This window comes from Falco peregrinus, chromosome 2 (assembly GCF_023634155.1).
Source record: "Falco peregrinus isolate bFalPer1 chromosome 2, bFalPer1.pri, whole genome shotgun sequence".
NCBI lineage: Eukaryota > Metazoa > Chordata > Aves > Falconiformes > Falconidae > Falco > Falco peregrinus.
Genome location: NC_073722.1, coordinates 86,234,647 through 86,251,796, shown reverse-complemented (window position 1 = coordinate 86,251,796; position 17,150 = coordinate 86,234,647). Strand labels below are relative to the sequence as shown.

The window sequence follows — 17,150 nt, the reverse complement described above, 5'->3', positions numbered from 1 at the left end:
CATTCATCTTTCGCAGGTGATGGAAAGCCACTCTCCCAGCGGGTGGTCCTGCTCTCACAGACCTTAACGCTTAATTGCCACAGATCAATTCCAACCTCGATGCTCAGGCTGCTGCTACCCAGTCCCCCTTTCCACCCCTTTCTCTTTCCACCGATCGCAGCCCAGGATCCTCTCATGTCACTAAATCAATCTTCGGACACACCACCCAGGAAAAACAGAGAGGCAGTAGCAGACGCTGCTCGCTGCGGCCAGTGCAATGAGTTGACCTTATGCAAGAAGACCAGCCTAAAAACCCATCAACTCTGTGTCTGTGCGTGCGCGCACTTGTGCACACATGCCTCCTATTTTATTTTTTTGTTCAACTGGAATTAATCAGGAACGATAAACACTGTTTGTCTCCTGAAAGCAGCACTGGGGGGATGAAATATGCTTCTTAAGCTTATCAGCTTCAGCGCCACTGAAGAGAAAGCTGGCTTCTAAGCCCAGGGATAATGGGCTGTCCTTTCAGGAAGGTATCAGAGGTCTCAGGAGAGGGAGACAGCACAATGGTGTGACCTTCAGCTAATAAAGCCCACCCTAGAGTCCGGAGAAGCTTGGGGAATATTGACAAAAGTTCATATTTACAACAGCCTGGACTCTTTCCAGATACCATTACCAGTTTAGAGAGCTGCAGCCTCTGTACTACACTCACACAGGCTTTTATTCTGCCTCCTCCTTTCTTTCTTTGTTCCCATGCTGGCAAAAAAAATTAGTCAGAAAATGGCAATTCTTCAGTAACAAGGCCCCACCAGCATCTTTTATAATGAAGAGAGTTATTTAAAATTTCAATTCCAACCTCAGCACTATCTTCTACTTGAAGGAGATTCAAGGCCTCTTGCAAGGATTCTCAGTGCGTCATCACGCTCATCAGGAAGAAAGCATATGTGTTTTTGTGGAAAATCTGCTGATGTATTTATAATTCTTTAAACAAAAAGGCAGCCAACATATTGTAAAATGAGAAGGTTGGGGTTTTTTTGTTGGGTTTTTTTTTGGTTTGGTTTTTTTTTTTTTTTTGTTTAAATAGGCCCTGGCAATCAATGCAGCCCTAGTCAGAAATACAAAACCAAAGCTTATTCAGGCAGAAACTGACCCCCCCACCCCGTCTGCATTGTGGTTAGCAAAATGATGTTTAGCCCATAACTAGAGTGCACAGACATGACTGGAATACAAATAATAAATAATGTTTTAAAATTGTTTCACTGTTCATACAGTGAAAAAGCCAATTTCAAAACATAAAAATTGTTTGAAGCAAAAGTTTCATTTTTCCACCTCCTAAAGCTGTTCCAGAACAAATATATAAAAATCAAGGTTCAGAGGAAATCTGTTTTCAAGGGTAATTTCACTGAAATCAATATTAAATCTCAAAACATTTAATGGAAATAACATCTTCAGTGACAGAACTGTTTTGACCGCACTTTTCAATCCAGCCATGCCCGTCTGCCATTTTTATTTATCTGCCTCATAATTCATCTTTGCCATCCTGAAACTAATCTTGCTGGGGTTCAACAGGGATCCAAAAGCTGGAATAGGTTAGAACTTCTCACAGTAATATCTTCCAAGATGTGCCTCTTGGCACTCTCATTTACCATGCTGGTATTTGCCTGGCAGGACGGAGGCTGAGCAGACCTCTACACAGACCACATGTTTCTTGCTCCTGCAGCTTCTCCTTTCCAGTGAAGAACGTGTTTCCCCCAACTGCTGCAGCTACACCAGCTACAGAGGCTCACAAGCAGTTTTCCAGTTTCCTAGAGTTTTGGCCCAAGCATGCATTTGACCTGTTCTCCTTAGCCCATCCAGCCATACTCACTGTCAAGAGTTCAGGTGATTGATTGCAGCCTGTCTGAATTCAAAGTAGGCAAATCAGATATTAATGTTGTGTTTAATGTGCTCACACAAACAAGGTCATTGGTTGCATCAAGACTAATAGCAGATGACACACGCTGGGACTACACGGCCCAGGGGACTGGTAACAGGATGAAAACTCTTCAGTTCATGGTCACTATTTCAAAACCAAGCCTGATCCTGCAGACATCCCAAACCTGTAACACCTGCTCAGCAATCCGCCTGAGAACCATTCACAGCACAAACCCACGGCAGGTGCATTCAGTCCTCCATAATCTTGGGACAGAGGCACTGCAATCGCCTCAACTGCAGCCAGATTTTGATCACTGTCAAGATTAATTACCCTCCATCCTTGCTGCCGAACGTTGCTCCAAATTACATTCATCCTCCCTCCACAGGTGAGCTAATAAAATCAATAAGCAGTACTGAATTTAGGACATGGTGTAAAATACCAGAAAGAAATATAGAGAGTCCCAGGAAGTCAATAGTGCCATCAGACAGATGAAACCATGTTCATCTTGGAAAAGCATCAACTAATTCATCTGTGGGGAAGTAATACAGAATCATGACACTCTGCAAAGAGAACACTGGAGAAGTAAAAGGTATCGGGCTCCTCTGGCAGGAGCCTGTAGCTGCTGGGAAAGCTGGAGCCCAGTAGGGCGCCACCCCCATTGCCAGCTGAGGGCATGGGGATGGACAGAAAATGGCCAAAGCAAAGTAAACCACAATTTTCTACAGATAAGAGAAGGCGCTACAAATGATAACATGTAATACTCTGAATTGGTTTCCGAGGCCACCTCTCTGCGCACTGTTTCAAAGATGTGAGGTTATGTCTTCCTGGCTACCACCAAGGCCCTAGCTAAGCGATTTTCATTGCCTAACCATTAAAACAGAATTGTTTTATTTATAGTAACGGTGAATTCCTATCAAGGAGCTCCAGCAACAACTGTGTCTGGTTGTAATTCTGTACCTGTTTTCCATGGCAGAACACCCTGGCTCTCAGGAAACCATGGGGTATTAACTGTATCCCAGAGAAACAGGCAGATCCAGGATGCATCTTCAGCAGCAGCGGATGGGCAACTGCTCCAAACTGCTGCCCTCCTCACTTCCAAACCCCAAACACTCACAATTTTGCTTTCAGGGTATCATTTATGCTGAGTATTGGAGATAAAAGGCTGAAAAAGCAAGCTCCATGCTGAGAAGGTGTGAACAATCCCACCTGTGGCTGTCCTGGGCACACTCTCCCGCACCCTGCCCTTGAGCACTAAAATGAGAAACCTAAATGACCTGCTCATGTTGTTGCATTACATGGCGCAAGACTTTTGTCTTCCTTGAGCCAAGAGGTAAAAAAAAAAATATGCAGGGCTTCAAATTGCAAAGAATTAAGACTTAATATCAGCCAAGACGATGACTGGATCTCAGAGGCCTGTTTCCCTCTGAATTTCTCCTTGCTGCTGTGACGTGCTCACACTGAAAATTTTCGCTTGAGCAACTGCCTGACTAAAATACAGCACACCCTTACCATAAAGCCCTTTGTTAAAACATCTTTGCCATAAAGCTGCAAAACCTTGGCTCCCAAGTACATTAAATCCTTATAAACCTGCCTTCATTTTAACCGCGCAGTATTTCAAGACACAAAGCGCTTCTTCCGAGAGATAGCACTTTAATGAGGAAAGGGGTAAAATATATAAACCAAGCCTCATTATAGCATAATTTCTAGGAGACAAGCATGCTGTTATAAAAAGCATCCATGGCAATTGCATTTCACATAGCTTAAAGATTTAGTACTTTTAAAGAGCCACTGCTACTTCCAGCCATTGGCAGTGTTTTGTTTTCAACACAGCAGAGAGCAACCAGAATTATGTGTCTGGTGCCAGCCATATATTTTTTATTCCGTAAATTGTTGCAAATGGTGGATTCAACTCCACTGCATGCTCACAAAATGTAATGTGGACTGGACAGTAAGGGACTGACTACAGGTTACTGTGTGTACTTTTACCTTTAAACCTCTGCATTCTAAAAGGTTGTTGCTTTAAATAGGATGACATAGCACAGACATGGTAAATTAACCACACCAGATCCAATTCATACTGGACTGAAAGCACTTGTAATGATACAGCTTGTTCACATGTTAACGAAGTCAAAGAAACCCATCAAAAAAACAAACTGCAAGAAAAATTTAGGGTTCTGACAGACAAATCAAAGTGATGGATATAACACCGTTTAATACCACCTGTCAGATAAACCAGGGTAACTGGCACATCAAAGGGACTGCAATTGGTTTCCAAAAAGGAGAAGACTATTTTTTAAAACCCCTGAAATTCAGTTGCTTTCTACAAAATGCCAAATGGAACACACCCACCCCACCCCACCCCCAGCCAACCAGTAAAATGTTGTTGGAAAAAACTGTTCTCTCTAAGAACAAACTATCTATCAAAGAAGCATCCTGAATTACATTGGTCTAGAAGGCTTTTAAACTTAATCTAATAAAAAAAGCCATTATTGATTACAGTTCTTCCACATTAGTCTTCCAGTTGTAACTTCTGAAATGAAAGCTTAGCAATGATTAGGTATTTACCACAACCAGCAAAAAATAATAGTGAAAAAAGATGAGTTAAAGGTCACCAGAGAGACAACGTGGGGTGTTTTGGTGGGGTTTTTTTTTCAGAGGAGGGAAACAATACAAACAAAAGAAACCCCAAGCCCCCCAAATAACCCACCCCAAACCCAACAACAGCAAGAGGGATGCACTCCACGGCAGCTTTGACTTCAAGCACATGTAACACTGACTGATGGATACTGAAAGCATAGACACCAGTGGAAAATTAAACCCAACCAAGCACCAAAACTGGGACAGACTTTTTTGTTTGTTTGTTTCTCGGTACTACTTTAGAAAATTACACAAGGAAGGTCAGAATTTCAGCAAATGACCATTCTAGCTACCGTCACAGATCTGGGGTCAACAACAGGGTAAAAAGCTGACATATAACTGATGCCTATGACCTGGTTAGGATAAGCGTTTCCTCTTATCTCTTTCTTGTAGCTGATAATGAATGCAATTCTGGACTGAAGGGTACTTGTTCTCCCTGATTACCAGAAGGTTCAACACTCACTACGTGGCTACACCGATGGAGTAGCACTTCTGATTGCAGTTTTCAGAGAGGACATCTGAAGAGAACATAATACACCAACCCTTTTTCTAAATACAAAATCAATAACCTTGCCTTTGGGTCCTGTTTCTGAGATACTTTTAAGATTTTCATTTCTATTGATGTGACTCTTCTTCCCATGTTTATAATAGAAGGGTAACAGTTTCCTCCTTCACCATCATCACTCCCTTGTAAGTCACATGAGACTTTTCCAGCTCTTACCTACTTTACCACAGGAGAAGACAGCAGGCTGGACAAGGCTGAGTCAGCATGTCAGCACACAAACTGTAACAGGATGTCTGGCACTAAGGTAACCCAGCCCAGCACGTGCCTTCCCTTAACTCCACTTTTACTTTAGTATTTTTCTGCTTGGCTGTGCAAGTAAACCTCAAGGAAGAAGACAGCTGCAAGCAAGTGCACATGCTACTTTTGTTTTACAAGCTTCCCTTAATAACAGAGGGTTTGGGCTGCTAGACACAAGAAACCTTATCACAAACGTGTAATGAGTCCTTGAGCTAACAGGTTAGCTGACATGGAACTGTTAACAGTGAATTGGCTTGGAGACAGTGGTGGGGGAAGGGGAAACAAAATGGGGGGGTGGGGGGGGGAAGGGGAAACAGAGAAAGTGAGACAGACAGAGACAGCAACCAATTCAGCTGCAAGAAATCAAGCTATATCAGTCCCAAGTGCCCATGTTGGAGAGACTTGATCTCATACCTTGCTTGTTATCAAGGCACTCCTGATACGAGTCAGCTCCAGTTCCGTTGCGGTCTACAGACAAAACAAAAAGTTTCATTCATATCAAACATAAATATTAGAAACTTCTCAAATGGCAGCCTTGCTGGAGCAACATGCTATGTGCAAATAGCGCTAGTTCTTTAGGAGGCCAAGGTGGTTCACCGACATAAACTGTGACTCGTTACGAACAAGCTGCAATAACCCAACACCAACCCACTGCAAGAAAGGTGGTTTTGCCCTGGGCAGTAGGTGCCATGCTCTTCCCCCAGCCCTGCCCATCTGCCTCCACAGAGGGGATTACAGCTGCAGCTGCTCCAAGTTCCTTAAGCACATGGAAGGTGAAATACTTGGAGTTACCTACACCATTACGCTATCCACTGTAGGCCCTATGAAACCACTGCTTCAAACCAGCAGATCCCAAACTATGCTCTGGAACAGACTTCTCTGTGGCTGTGGTGCTGCGCTCCCTTTTGGTTTCTGGCTGCTACACTGTATTAAAGACAACTGAAAATACAAGAAGATACTTTCCAAAGAGCACTCCTCCATGGAAGCAATGTTACTGTAGTTACCACAAGGGTTAATTGATCCAGGAGGAGTTGGTTTGTGCCATGAAAGCAGGGGAGAAGCTGAGACTCCTGTATGGGTCTGTGCTCCACCGAAAGAAGAAACCAGCCAGCTCCCAAACACAGGTGTGGTCACACAAGTGACATTTCACAGCCAGCAGGGATATCACGTAACAAACCCCTTCATCTGCATTAGAGGTTCAGCTAGATCTCATCGGCTGTGTGTAGAAAGGGTTTAAACTGTACGTTAGCAGAATCAGGTTACAACATGACTTGGCCCTTGACAACAAACCAAAGAATGTTCCAGCATGGCTTCTCTTCCTGCTTTACAATTCAATTTAACCACAAAAAAAAGTCTGGATGGTCCTTGAGAAAAAATATTAAATATATCTGTCTTTCAGCCGCTTACATGCGCCTTACATGCTAAGTGCAAGGAATAAAGCGGCTGAGCCCATGAGACAGGTGTCTGCACACACTCAGGGTCCCCCAAAAGCAAATGTTTTGTACATCACATGTAAGAACGCACATGGTGCTAAAAACCGACCCTGTCGTGTAACTACCAACCCATTCAATCAGGTCACCCATGGCACGTACTCCTACCGTGCCATCTCCAGTGGCACTGGAGACAGCTCCTCTGCTATAACAGTTTATCTGTGTGGTGATCACAACTAATAAAAAAGCCACCACTGGGGGACTGGGAGTTAGCACCCTGCTAGGCTGCTGGATGGACAAGCTATCCAGTAATGCTGTCTCAGTCTCACCACCAAGAGAACCAGCACAACAGCAACATGTTACATTTCTTTCTGAAGATGGCCTCTTCAGGGCCAAAAGATCAGAAATATTGTTCACAACAGAAAAAAGATGCTGCCAAGTACCCTGCCACCCAGGCACCTGCAAACAACTTCATTTCTGCACCTCCAAAAAGTGCCTGGCCCCCGAATATGATGGCTTACTGGCATTTCTCATGTGGCAAACAAATTCCTGCACAACCTGCCCTTCCGTCTTTGCTCAACCAAGAGCTGGCGATGGCTCCTTGAACGTACAAAGAGATCCAGATCACTTAAAAGGCTTCATGTTCCGCAATAGTATTTAATGAACAAAGAAGTAAAAATTAAAGTTGCCTCACTGTTTGTGTTGTGTAAATCCCAGATAATAGATCTTCTCCCTAATCCTAATGAGGCCTTCCTATTAAAATCTTTATTAGCTTTCAGCTCTGCAGATTGCCCAAAGGCTCATCAGTTTCCCTATCTCTCAGTACCAAGATCTGCTTTAACTTTTACAAATAGCTCTAAGATATTTCTCAGCTTATCAGCATTGCCAAGCAGCCTGTCTTATCATTACTATTGCAGATAAAATAAATGAGCTCACGATGATATGAATAATGGCATTTTCTGTAGGCTGGTTTCCCATTACGTTTTCAACAGATTGTAGATTTAAACTTCCACACAAAAGAAAAAAAAAAACAACACACCAACGACTACAGCAGAGGGGGAAGAGTGGCTTTTTTTTCTCCTTCCCATTTACCTTCACTGTCTTAGAGCGCAGGCTCCATTTTTAAGCTCGCCTGATGCGAGCTAGTAATTAATTTTGAAAGGGAGCAGAAACACCTCAGCTCCGCTTCCTCTTAAGACCAAAAGCACAGTTACTTCTGGGATGTTTTATCAGCTGCATTTGTTGTAGAGAAGCAAGGGCTAAACTCCGCGCTGCCTAATGAAGCCATCTTCATTAGTTTGCTCCTTTCCCTAGCAGACTCGGAATACCAGTCAGATTGGGAATTGAAATCATGAAAAGCAACAGAACTGCATTTGAATTAAAAGACTAGGCTACAAAGGTCTCCAACGTCTGCTCCGGGCTGATTAGCACGAGGCGCGTGTGGCACCGTTGCGGCACAGAGCGAATTTTACAGCACACGTTCGCGGATAAAGGCAAAGCGTTCGCAGGAGACAAGGAAGCTGAAAGACTAACACGTCTCTCCCTTTTCGTGACAGCAAGCAGGGAGGTCATGTTCTGGCAACCATTTTCTGCCTGGTCCCTGCAGCAATCACTACAGGGTTAAATGCTTTTCCACTCCCCAAATTCCTAGCCCTGTCACTGTATCAAGGTTATCTATTATTGGCAGTGACAGGTGAAAATTAATCTCCTAATTATTTCTTGCTGCGTAATCTGCACTGAAGAAGTAATGTAAAAGGATTACAGTACACCCTCTATGGAAGGCTTTGCTAGAAAGCCAATCATCCAGGGAGATAGAAGGTATGTGGTAAAGAGATATTTATGACGGATTTCTAACCATTTTGAAGGCAGACTGTACTACAACTTCATAACCTACAGCTTTGGAGTAAGGATCTACTCGCAGGCATCTTAATCGCCTGAACGCTTTTTATTGTTGATTATTCCACGGAAAAAAACCCCAAGATTTACAGCCTTCATGTCCCTGATTCTCCTTTGGTATAACCGTTACTGCAGAAACCACATCCACGTACAGATGTTTTTTACCCCCCGCAGAAACACCACAGCAAACAACGGATCCAGCTTGCTTCAACTCAGTATTAAAAATGAAGCTACCTTCCACAGCAATTTAACTGTAATGGTCTTTCCACAAGAACATAAGCTAGGCTGAGTACTTTCAAAATAAAAAATATTTGAAAAAAAATCTCATTTTGTTAGCAACCTAGAAATATCTTTGGTAACAACACAGCCACCCTGAAAAGCTGTCTTCACGTAAACTCCAACTCTTCTCCTACCACCCAACAGAAAGTAAGGTTTATTTTTATACTATTAAAGAATGCACATTTTATTTATCTTTAACCCTTTCAATGCAGCCATATAAGGTATAAGTGGCTATTTTGGAGAACCTATTTTTCTATATCCATGCCAACAGCACCATCCTAGTTTAAGTTTACAAGAAGCAACAATCACAGGTTGCCATTCTTAGTGTTTAAAATGACATTAGCTACCTTGAGAGATGCTCTCAGGCTAAACTGCGCCTGTGGGATGGTTAATGCAGGGGTCATGACCTGTAAAACTCCGGCAGGGTAATGGGACAGGGCAGCAAGGAAGATTACCACCACAGCATCACCACCTGTGATCAAGTCCTTCCAGCAGCATCAGACACAGAGATTTTCAGTTTCCTTGACGGCAATCCTTTCTACAGGGTGCAGAAATGTCACTGATTCCTTTGTGCAAACTCTCTGTGCTTAAGTCCAGCACCATTTTCCCACCTTTTCAGAAAGCCAAGCCCTGCCACAAACACTGAAAGCAACACACTGGTCAGCAGTGAGCAGCCACCACTCCGGTTTGCATGTCCAACGACCAGGATCTCGCAACCGAGTCAGTGTTAGGGGGATCAGAACACATAACTGACACTAAACCAAGACACAAAATAAAACCATCAAGAGGACACTAAAATTGGGACTGTCCTGCGGAAGCCAGCCGCGCCTCACCAGCTGCAGCGTGCGCCGGCAGCCACGGGGTGGCACACAGAATACTGCAAAACGTGTCCATGAACCGCTGGAATCGGGGCCTCGACTTCAAAACAGCCATCGCACCTTTAACTTCCTAAAAATAGTGATAGCTGTGCAAACCTGCCTCGATCACCAGAGCCACCGTCAGGGGTCACTGCGCCGCCTCGGCTGCTGGAATCCCTGCAACGGCGATTTCCAGAGAAACCCGCAGAGCTGGAACACATTTGTAACTCAAGGGACAAAAGCTGGACAAGCCATTTGAAAAATTGCTAGAATCACCAGCACTCAGATTTTAAACGAGAGGCTCAAATATTAGGCAAATTCCCCAGCAGTGACAGAGGTGTTAAGATTGTTCACCTTTTCCCTCTGTTGATTTTAACACCTCTGAGCCCGTGCGCAGGCGGCGCAGCCGGCCAGCTCAGCGTTGGGATCCGTTGGGATCCCGGAGGCTAACCACCCGCTCTGGCCTCTGAGCACGAAAAATGCTGAAGGGCAGGTGTGTGGAAACAAATTATTTTCTTGCTTAAGGCAACTGCTACTAAAAAAGTAAGGCTGTATTCAAGTCACTTTTATAAGTGCTTTCTTCATCTGAAAGTCAGCTCCTAGGCGATCCTTAGGATGTTACAGGAACTCTTGAAAACGCGTACCCAGCTACCAAGTTTTACTGAATCCACATCACATATACACGTTTAGGTATATTTCACTTTCACCAGCAGGAGGATAAAGTCATTTGTGTTTACACTATTAAGGCTAGAGATTTTCTTTTCCTTCGGACCTATTTTCAATAGATAAACAGAAATAATGTAATGAAACCTGGAACAGAATGTAAGCCCTTAATAGTTTACCCTTGGTGTTAAGTAAGTAAGGGAATTATTCACTAGCATCTCTCATTTTGTGGACATTTTAATCTTATGGTTACCTAATCTCTTACATAGTAGTTAAGAGAACAAGAGGTGTATAAAGGCAAAGCACCCACCTACTACCGTATCAGTACTACTTTTAACAAGCTTTCAGTAATACATTTTGCTCATGGAAATCTGAAGAACAAATTCCTATCCATAGGCATTTTCCCCAAATGCTCCATCACCAACCTCATTATGCGATACAGAAATTCTCCCAAGGGATATTATGTAATGGCAATCCCTCCTTCCTCTCCCTAAGGAGTATATTTCTCATTACATCTCCTAGTAATTGATCAGTCTAGGAAATCACTTCTGGTAAAACCATATGTTTCTTTACCTAGTTCAGAATTTCCATCTTTATTCAGGAGGATAAAAGACTGCAAGAAACCCTAAAATTTCCATTTCTGATGCAGAATGCCAATCTTCTCTCAAACTTGCTGTTAAGCAAGAAGCAACACATTCTTGTACCTGCCTGATTTCAGATCTTGTAAATTCATAAAGTCATTAAAATCAACCAGCTTACATTTCCTATTCTGACGATACAAATAGTTTTACTTGACTGAATCTTCTGTGATGGGCTTTTAAAAGGCTGCTTCATATTCAAATGTATCCAGACACCACAATTCCTAGCTATTACGGGTCAGTCAACACAAGGATGCTGGGAGTCAAAGGGAAAAAAAAAATTAAGGCAGAAAATGACATACACATCTGTGCTTTCCAAAAGTACCATACAGCACAGGCTGGCTCACTGAAGAATGCGTCCATTCTCATTGCCACTCTTGTTCATGTATCGCCATTAAACATCTTAAACAGTTTTTAGTTTAAAAAGCAACAACAGCAAACACTAGTATTTGCACCCCTTACTGAAAGTTAACACTTCAAATCACAACATTCTTGCAAAATCCGACCAAAATAAATATTAGCTACTGCTAAATATCTGCAGTTTATCACTGGAATTCAAAGCATACTCCAATCCCCTTTTTAACTTAAAAATACCAGAGCTACTTGTGACGCTGCTATTCAATTTAGCCAGCACAGGCCACAAAGTCCAACAGATGACTGCATGTCCCGATACAGTAACACTAGGATATATTTTGCTCCTTCGTTTATGAGAACAGACTGCCCCTCTCTGATAAACAAGGCTTAAGGTTTCACTCAGAATAACCCACCTTCCAAATAAAATACAATTAAAAAAAAAAAAAAATCAGCTCTGCACTAGCAAAATCTCAGTATCCAACTAAATACAATACTGCCCTTCCTTGTTTTATAGCATTAATCTCCTCTGGAACAGAAAACAAGGCAGCCCAAGCCAGTGCCCTTTGGCTTTGGTACAGGGCAGTTTTAGGGAACTGTTGTCAGCAAAGAAGAAAATTCTTGAAGAGAGCATTAGAAGTCTGCCACTTGTAGGAAGTTAATGCTGTGTGTATAAATCAAGCAGCTCGCCCTTCTAAGTCTGTATGTGGGGAAAATCGGATTTATACATAAACATAAACCTCTGAAGTAAATTCTGATCAGGGATGACCAGAGATTTAACTCTCTAGAAAGAAGAACGGGAAGACTGTTTTCCTATAATACCTTAGCAGCCTTTTCCAACTGAGCGAGGATTTCTTTCAAGAATTGGTAACGAAGTAAATAATTCCAGTTTCCGCAGCACAGGGGAGAGTGGTTAAGGACGATCTCCAAGACCCAAAGCAATCATTCAGAACAGTAACTTACATAACAAGAAATTATCTTTGTTACAAAATTAGGTTAAAAGGACCTCAGATACTGTAATGTTACAAAAAATCAGGACATGCCTTGAGAAGATTAGCTAGCAAGCAGCCTCCTGAGATAAATGCGCAACTTCGAGAAGATTTTACAAGCCTAAAAAACAATTTAAATTCCAGAGAGATGTACACAAGCCTTTGCCATTTAAAAAGGTCTCTTTCCTTTCTCTCTGCCCTCGCCTGATTCCAGACTCTTTTTGCAAAACCATCTTTGGTTAACCAGTGACCTGGAAATCTTACTTCAGCCCCCACTCCCCTTTTCAAATTTGTCACTTTAAACACACAAGGTTTAATTTCTTAATTGGATTAAATTTTTCTTTCAAGCTAAAGCAGAGGGCCACGGCAGCAGACGCGGGGACGAGAACAACGCCCGAGCAGCCGCCCCGCGTTTCAGCAGCACAATCTGCTGGGCTGGGGGAGCCGGACGGGTATTTCTCAGGCCAAAAGGCGCAGGGAGGAAAAAACCCCACGCAGACCATTATGAGACTTCTTGTTCTTCGTGAGTAGGGGGCTCTGGCCTGCACCGAAGGTGTTAACCGTCGGCTACAGAGTTTGTTACCGTTTTTAATAGCCAGCGATCCCAGCCAAGCCCCGTCCTCCCCCGACAGCCCGCTACAGCACCCGTCTGCCCGGGGGCACCGCGGGAGCCGGCTCCGAGCGCCGCCGCAGGGACCACCGGCCCCGGAGCCGCCACGGCCACCCCGGGGGAGCGGGCGGGCGGGGGGGGGCACAGCGGGTCCGCCCGGCGCAGCCACCCGACCCCAACCTGCCGCCCGAGGAAGGCAACGATCCGGTATTTATTACACACGCACCAACCCCCCCCCCCCCCCCCAGAAGAGAGGCGGAGGGGTGGGAAGAGGGATGCGGTCGCACTGGAGGAATGTGCGAAATGGGGTGAAAAAAAGCAGCTTGGGAGCACATCGCATCCTGGCAGCTCCTCGCTTTTTAAAAAAGATGTTATTTTATTTAAACACAGCCGGTCTCCCTCCAGAAAAAAAAACAAACACCCTTGTCCGTAAATCCGTTCGGAGAGCTCCCGGTGCCTGCCGCCGCACCGCATCCCGGCCCGCCCGGCACAGGGCGCGGGGCCGCCCCCCAGAACGGGCTGGGGGGGCCGGCAGCCAGCGAACGGCGCGGTCAGAAAAAATCAAACCGCCTCGTCGGCTGTGCCGAAAAAAGGCACAAGGAAGACAAAAAAAAAAAAAAAAAAAAAAGACACAAAAAACCCGCACGCACACAACCCATCGCACCAGGCGGAAAGCACAGCGATTTCCTTCGCCCGACCGCAAAGCCGCCAACTCCCGGCTGGCCCCCGCCGCCGGTGCGAGAGACACTGCCCCCGGCGAGCGCGGCCCGCGGGTCCCGGCCCGAGGGCGCCCACCGCCCGCCCCGCCGTACTTACCCCGCGGCGCGCAGACCATGGCGAGCCCCGCCGGCGGGCCGGGCCCCCGCGGGATAATCCACACGGCGCGGCCGGGCGGTCCCCGCGGGCGCTGCGCGGTGCGGAGCCGCTCGGGGCCCCCCGCAGCGGCACAACGCGGCGCCCGGCCCGGAGGTGCCCCGGGGGTCCCGCCGGCCCCCGCCGCCTCCTCCCGCCGCAGTCCTCCGCCGCTCGCTCCTCTTCTCCGCTCCCTCCGGGCTGCAGGCAGCGCGGCTCTTTTTTTTTTTTTTTTTTTCTCCTCTCCCTCTTTTTCTGGTGCCCCCCCGGCCTGTTTTGTTTTCTTCTCCCCCCCCGGCCGAACCCGGGGCTCAAAGTTTGCGGCCCCCCCGCCTCGCCCCGGCGGGCTGCGCCCCCGCCGCCCGCTCAGCCCCGGAGCCGCCGCGCTGCCGGCGCTACGGGTCCATCACCGCGGGGCCGCGGCGGGGCCAGGAACACGCAGCGGGGCCGGGAGCCCACGGACGCGCCGCAAAAAGGCGATAAAAATCACACACAAAAAGCCAAAACCCAGGAAAAAGCAGCGGCTCCGGCCGGCGTCCGACGAGGGAGAGACGGGGAACGGTCAGCGCCGCAAGCAGCCCCAGCCCGGCCCCATCCAGGGGCTTCCCCCGGCGGCGGCTTTCCTTCGCGCTCTCCTGTCGCGGTTCACGCCTCGGCAGCCATTATTCCCAAACACGGACGGGAGGGACCGCGCCGAACCCGCTCCGCGCCGCCGGTGCCGCTCCTCAGGCGCTCCGCGGCGCGACTGCCCCGCGCGGCCCCGCCGAGCACCGCCCGCCCCGCGCCCGCCCGCCGCCAGGCCAGACCAATCCAGCCGCGAGACGCCGATCCCCGCGCGCCCCGCCGCGCCCGCCCCGCCCCGCCGGCGGGCGCGCGCGGGCAGGCGGTCCCCGGGCGGCGGCGGCGCGCGCGGGGTGCGCGCGCGGCGGTGCGGCGCGAACGCGGCCCAGACCCACGCGCACGGGGCGCGCTTGTGCACGGCCCCTGCGCGCGCGGCGGCGGCGTGCGGCCTGTGTGTGTGCAGGTGCGCGGTCTGTGCAACGCGTGCGCACCGTCTGTGCAGCAGGTGTGCACGGTCTGTGCGGGGTGTGCGTGCACGGTCTGCAGGGGGTGTGCACACCGGGCAGGGTGTGTGTGCGCACGGTCTGTGCAGCGTGTGTGCGTGTGCACGGTGTGTGCACGGTGTGTGCAGTGTGTGCGTGCTCTGTGCAGGGTGCGTGCACGGTCTGTGTAGGGTGTGTGTGCACGGTCTGTGCACGGTCTGTGCAGGGTGTGTGCACGGTCTGTGCAGGGTGTGCGTGTGTGCACAGCCTACAGCTTTGTGCAGTCTGAGCTGTGTCTGCGAACGGTCAGCGTGCGCGTGGAGCCTGTGTGTGCAGTCTGGGTGTACGCACACATGGTCTGTGCGTGCACAGCATCTATGTGTGTGCACAGTCTATACTGATGTGTGGCCTGGGTGTGTGCATCATGTGCACACACAGTTTGCACAGCTTGCGTGTCGGTGTACGTGGAGGGTGTGTGCACACGCACAGCCACTCTCTGGGCACTCACAGTGGCGGTATATGCACAGGGTGTGTGCGGTCTCTGCGTGCACAGCCTGTGTGCACAGGGGGTGTGCATGCACATGGCCCAAGAGCACGTGGAGTGTGTGTTAATGCTGTCTGAACACACAGGCATGTGTGTGCGTGTGCACGCATGGTGTGCACATGTGCGCGTGCGTGCATGCTTCCCTCCCCACTCCAATCTTTTGATGGGCTGAGGTTGGACGCCTCTCCCTCTATTTTTCATGTTAGTTGCAGCCGTCTGTGTCCCTGAGATGCATTCAGACCCCCAGGGAATTTGGATCCGGGTGGAGGGAGAAGAGGAAAGCAAAGGAAATGTTTAATCGTGATTAACTTTGACATTGCAAAACAGTTGTTAGTAGGTATATTTAAAATATAATTACTATTGCAGTGATTCATAGGTGCTTTAATAAATGGTTAATCAATGGCCACAGGGGCCGACGATCCATGCTGCCTGACACGCCTGGTTAGTGCCTGCTGCAGTAACCGTGACTCACAGGGACAGGGTGAGTCCCTGCCCCCTCCCCACAGCCCTCCCGCGCAGCCCCCTGGCCGGCAGTCCCCCGCCCGCCCTGGCATGGCTGCTCTGCAGTGGTCAGGGTGTCCCCCCGGCGTGGCGGCCGCCCCTCGGGCAGGGGAGTGGAGCACCCGCAGCAGGGTTTCCAGCTGGCCCTGAGAAATTACCTGCAAATCTTCAGGGAGAAAGGCCATAAACATCTGTATACTATTAAACCCATTAGATGTGTTCATTATTTTATATTGATTAGTATATCACTACACAAAGTTAATATATTATGATTATTAGTATATTGTTAAATCATTAAATACGACAGCAGACGCAATAAATAATTTCCAAGGGATCTCCGCTGACATTTAGAAATTGATGGGTATGTTTTTCCTTTTGCATCCCGGCTGACTGCAGGACTGCAGCGACACGCTGGCTGTTCTGACTGATCTCCTTCCCCTGCCTCCCTCTGCAAGTAAAGGCAGCTGGAGGAGCCTGCTCCACCATGCCCAAGTTTGCATTTTAAAAGATGAAGCTGAATTAATACAAGCCCCAAAGAAACCTGTTGGACGAGGATATTCAAACCGCTTGCATGAAACGGGGAGCCACGCAAAGGATTCACACCGGAGGCCTTATCCTGGTGTTGCTCCGGGAGGAGAACACCCTCTTGCAACACCAATGAGATTTTCCTGTGCAAATGCGTGGATGGAGCTGCGGCTCTGCCAGCAGCACAGCCACCTGTGTCCGGCAGGTACCCAGCCCAGCCAGCCCTCCGGACTACGCAGCACAGGAGCAAAGGCATCCCCGAACCCTCCACCCAGGCTCAGGTCACCAGGGTTTGTGGATTTATGGCACAGATCCTCATGAAACAGCAGATGTTGGAGAGTGCGCACATCTGTATCTTTACAGCAGGGGAGCTGGATGCCAATCAGGGTTAATTCGGGATAAATTTACAAGAGCGCACAGCATGACCCAAGGTACCTCTTTATTGGCCTACTACAGGCCTGCTAAATACATCGACCGACTACTACACATTAAAGCCACATGAGCTTATATGTTCAAAATGAATTTTACAGGAAGACACAGGGATAGAAAAAGGAGGAGAGTCTGTGTCACAAATGACATCCAGATGTGAAAACACTCTAAATACAAACATCAAAAGGCTCACCCCTCCACATTTTGCAA

The 17,150-nt window shown here is 47.6% G+C and overlaps 1 protein-coding gene across 26 annotated transcripts in view; it reads right to left on the bottom strand.

Annotated features, from left to right (window-relative positions):
* FBRSL1 (fibrosin like 1) overlaps positions 1-17,150 on the bottom strand; it is a 547,946-nt gene that overhangs the window by 95,749 nt on the left and 435,047 nt on the right. For 19 of the 26 annotated variants that reach the window (XM_055795612.1, XM_055795613.1, XM_055795625.1 and 16 more), the window contains one exon: positions 5,748-5,801. The exons of the other annotated variants lie outside the window; for them this stretch is intronic. In XM_055795612.1, coding sequence (XP_055651587.1) covers positions 5,748-5,801 — 54 coding nt within the window. The remainder of the gene's footprint in view (positions 1-5,747; positions 5,802-17,150) is intronic. 26 annotated transcript variants of the gene reach the window in all.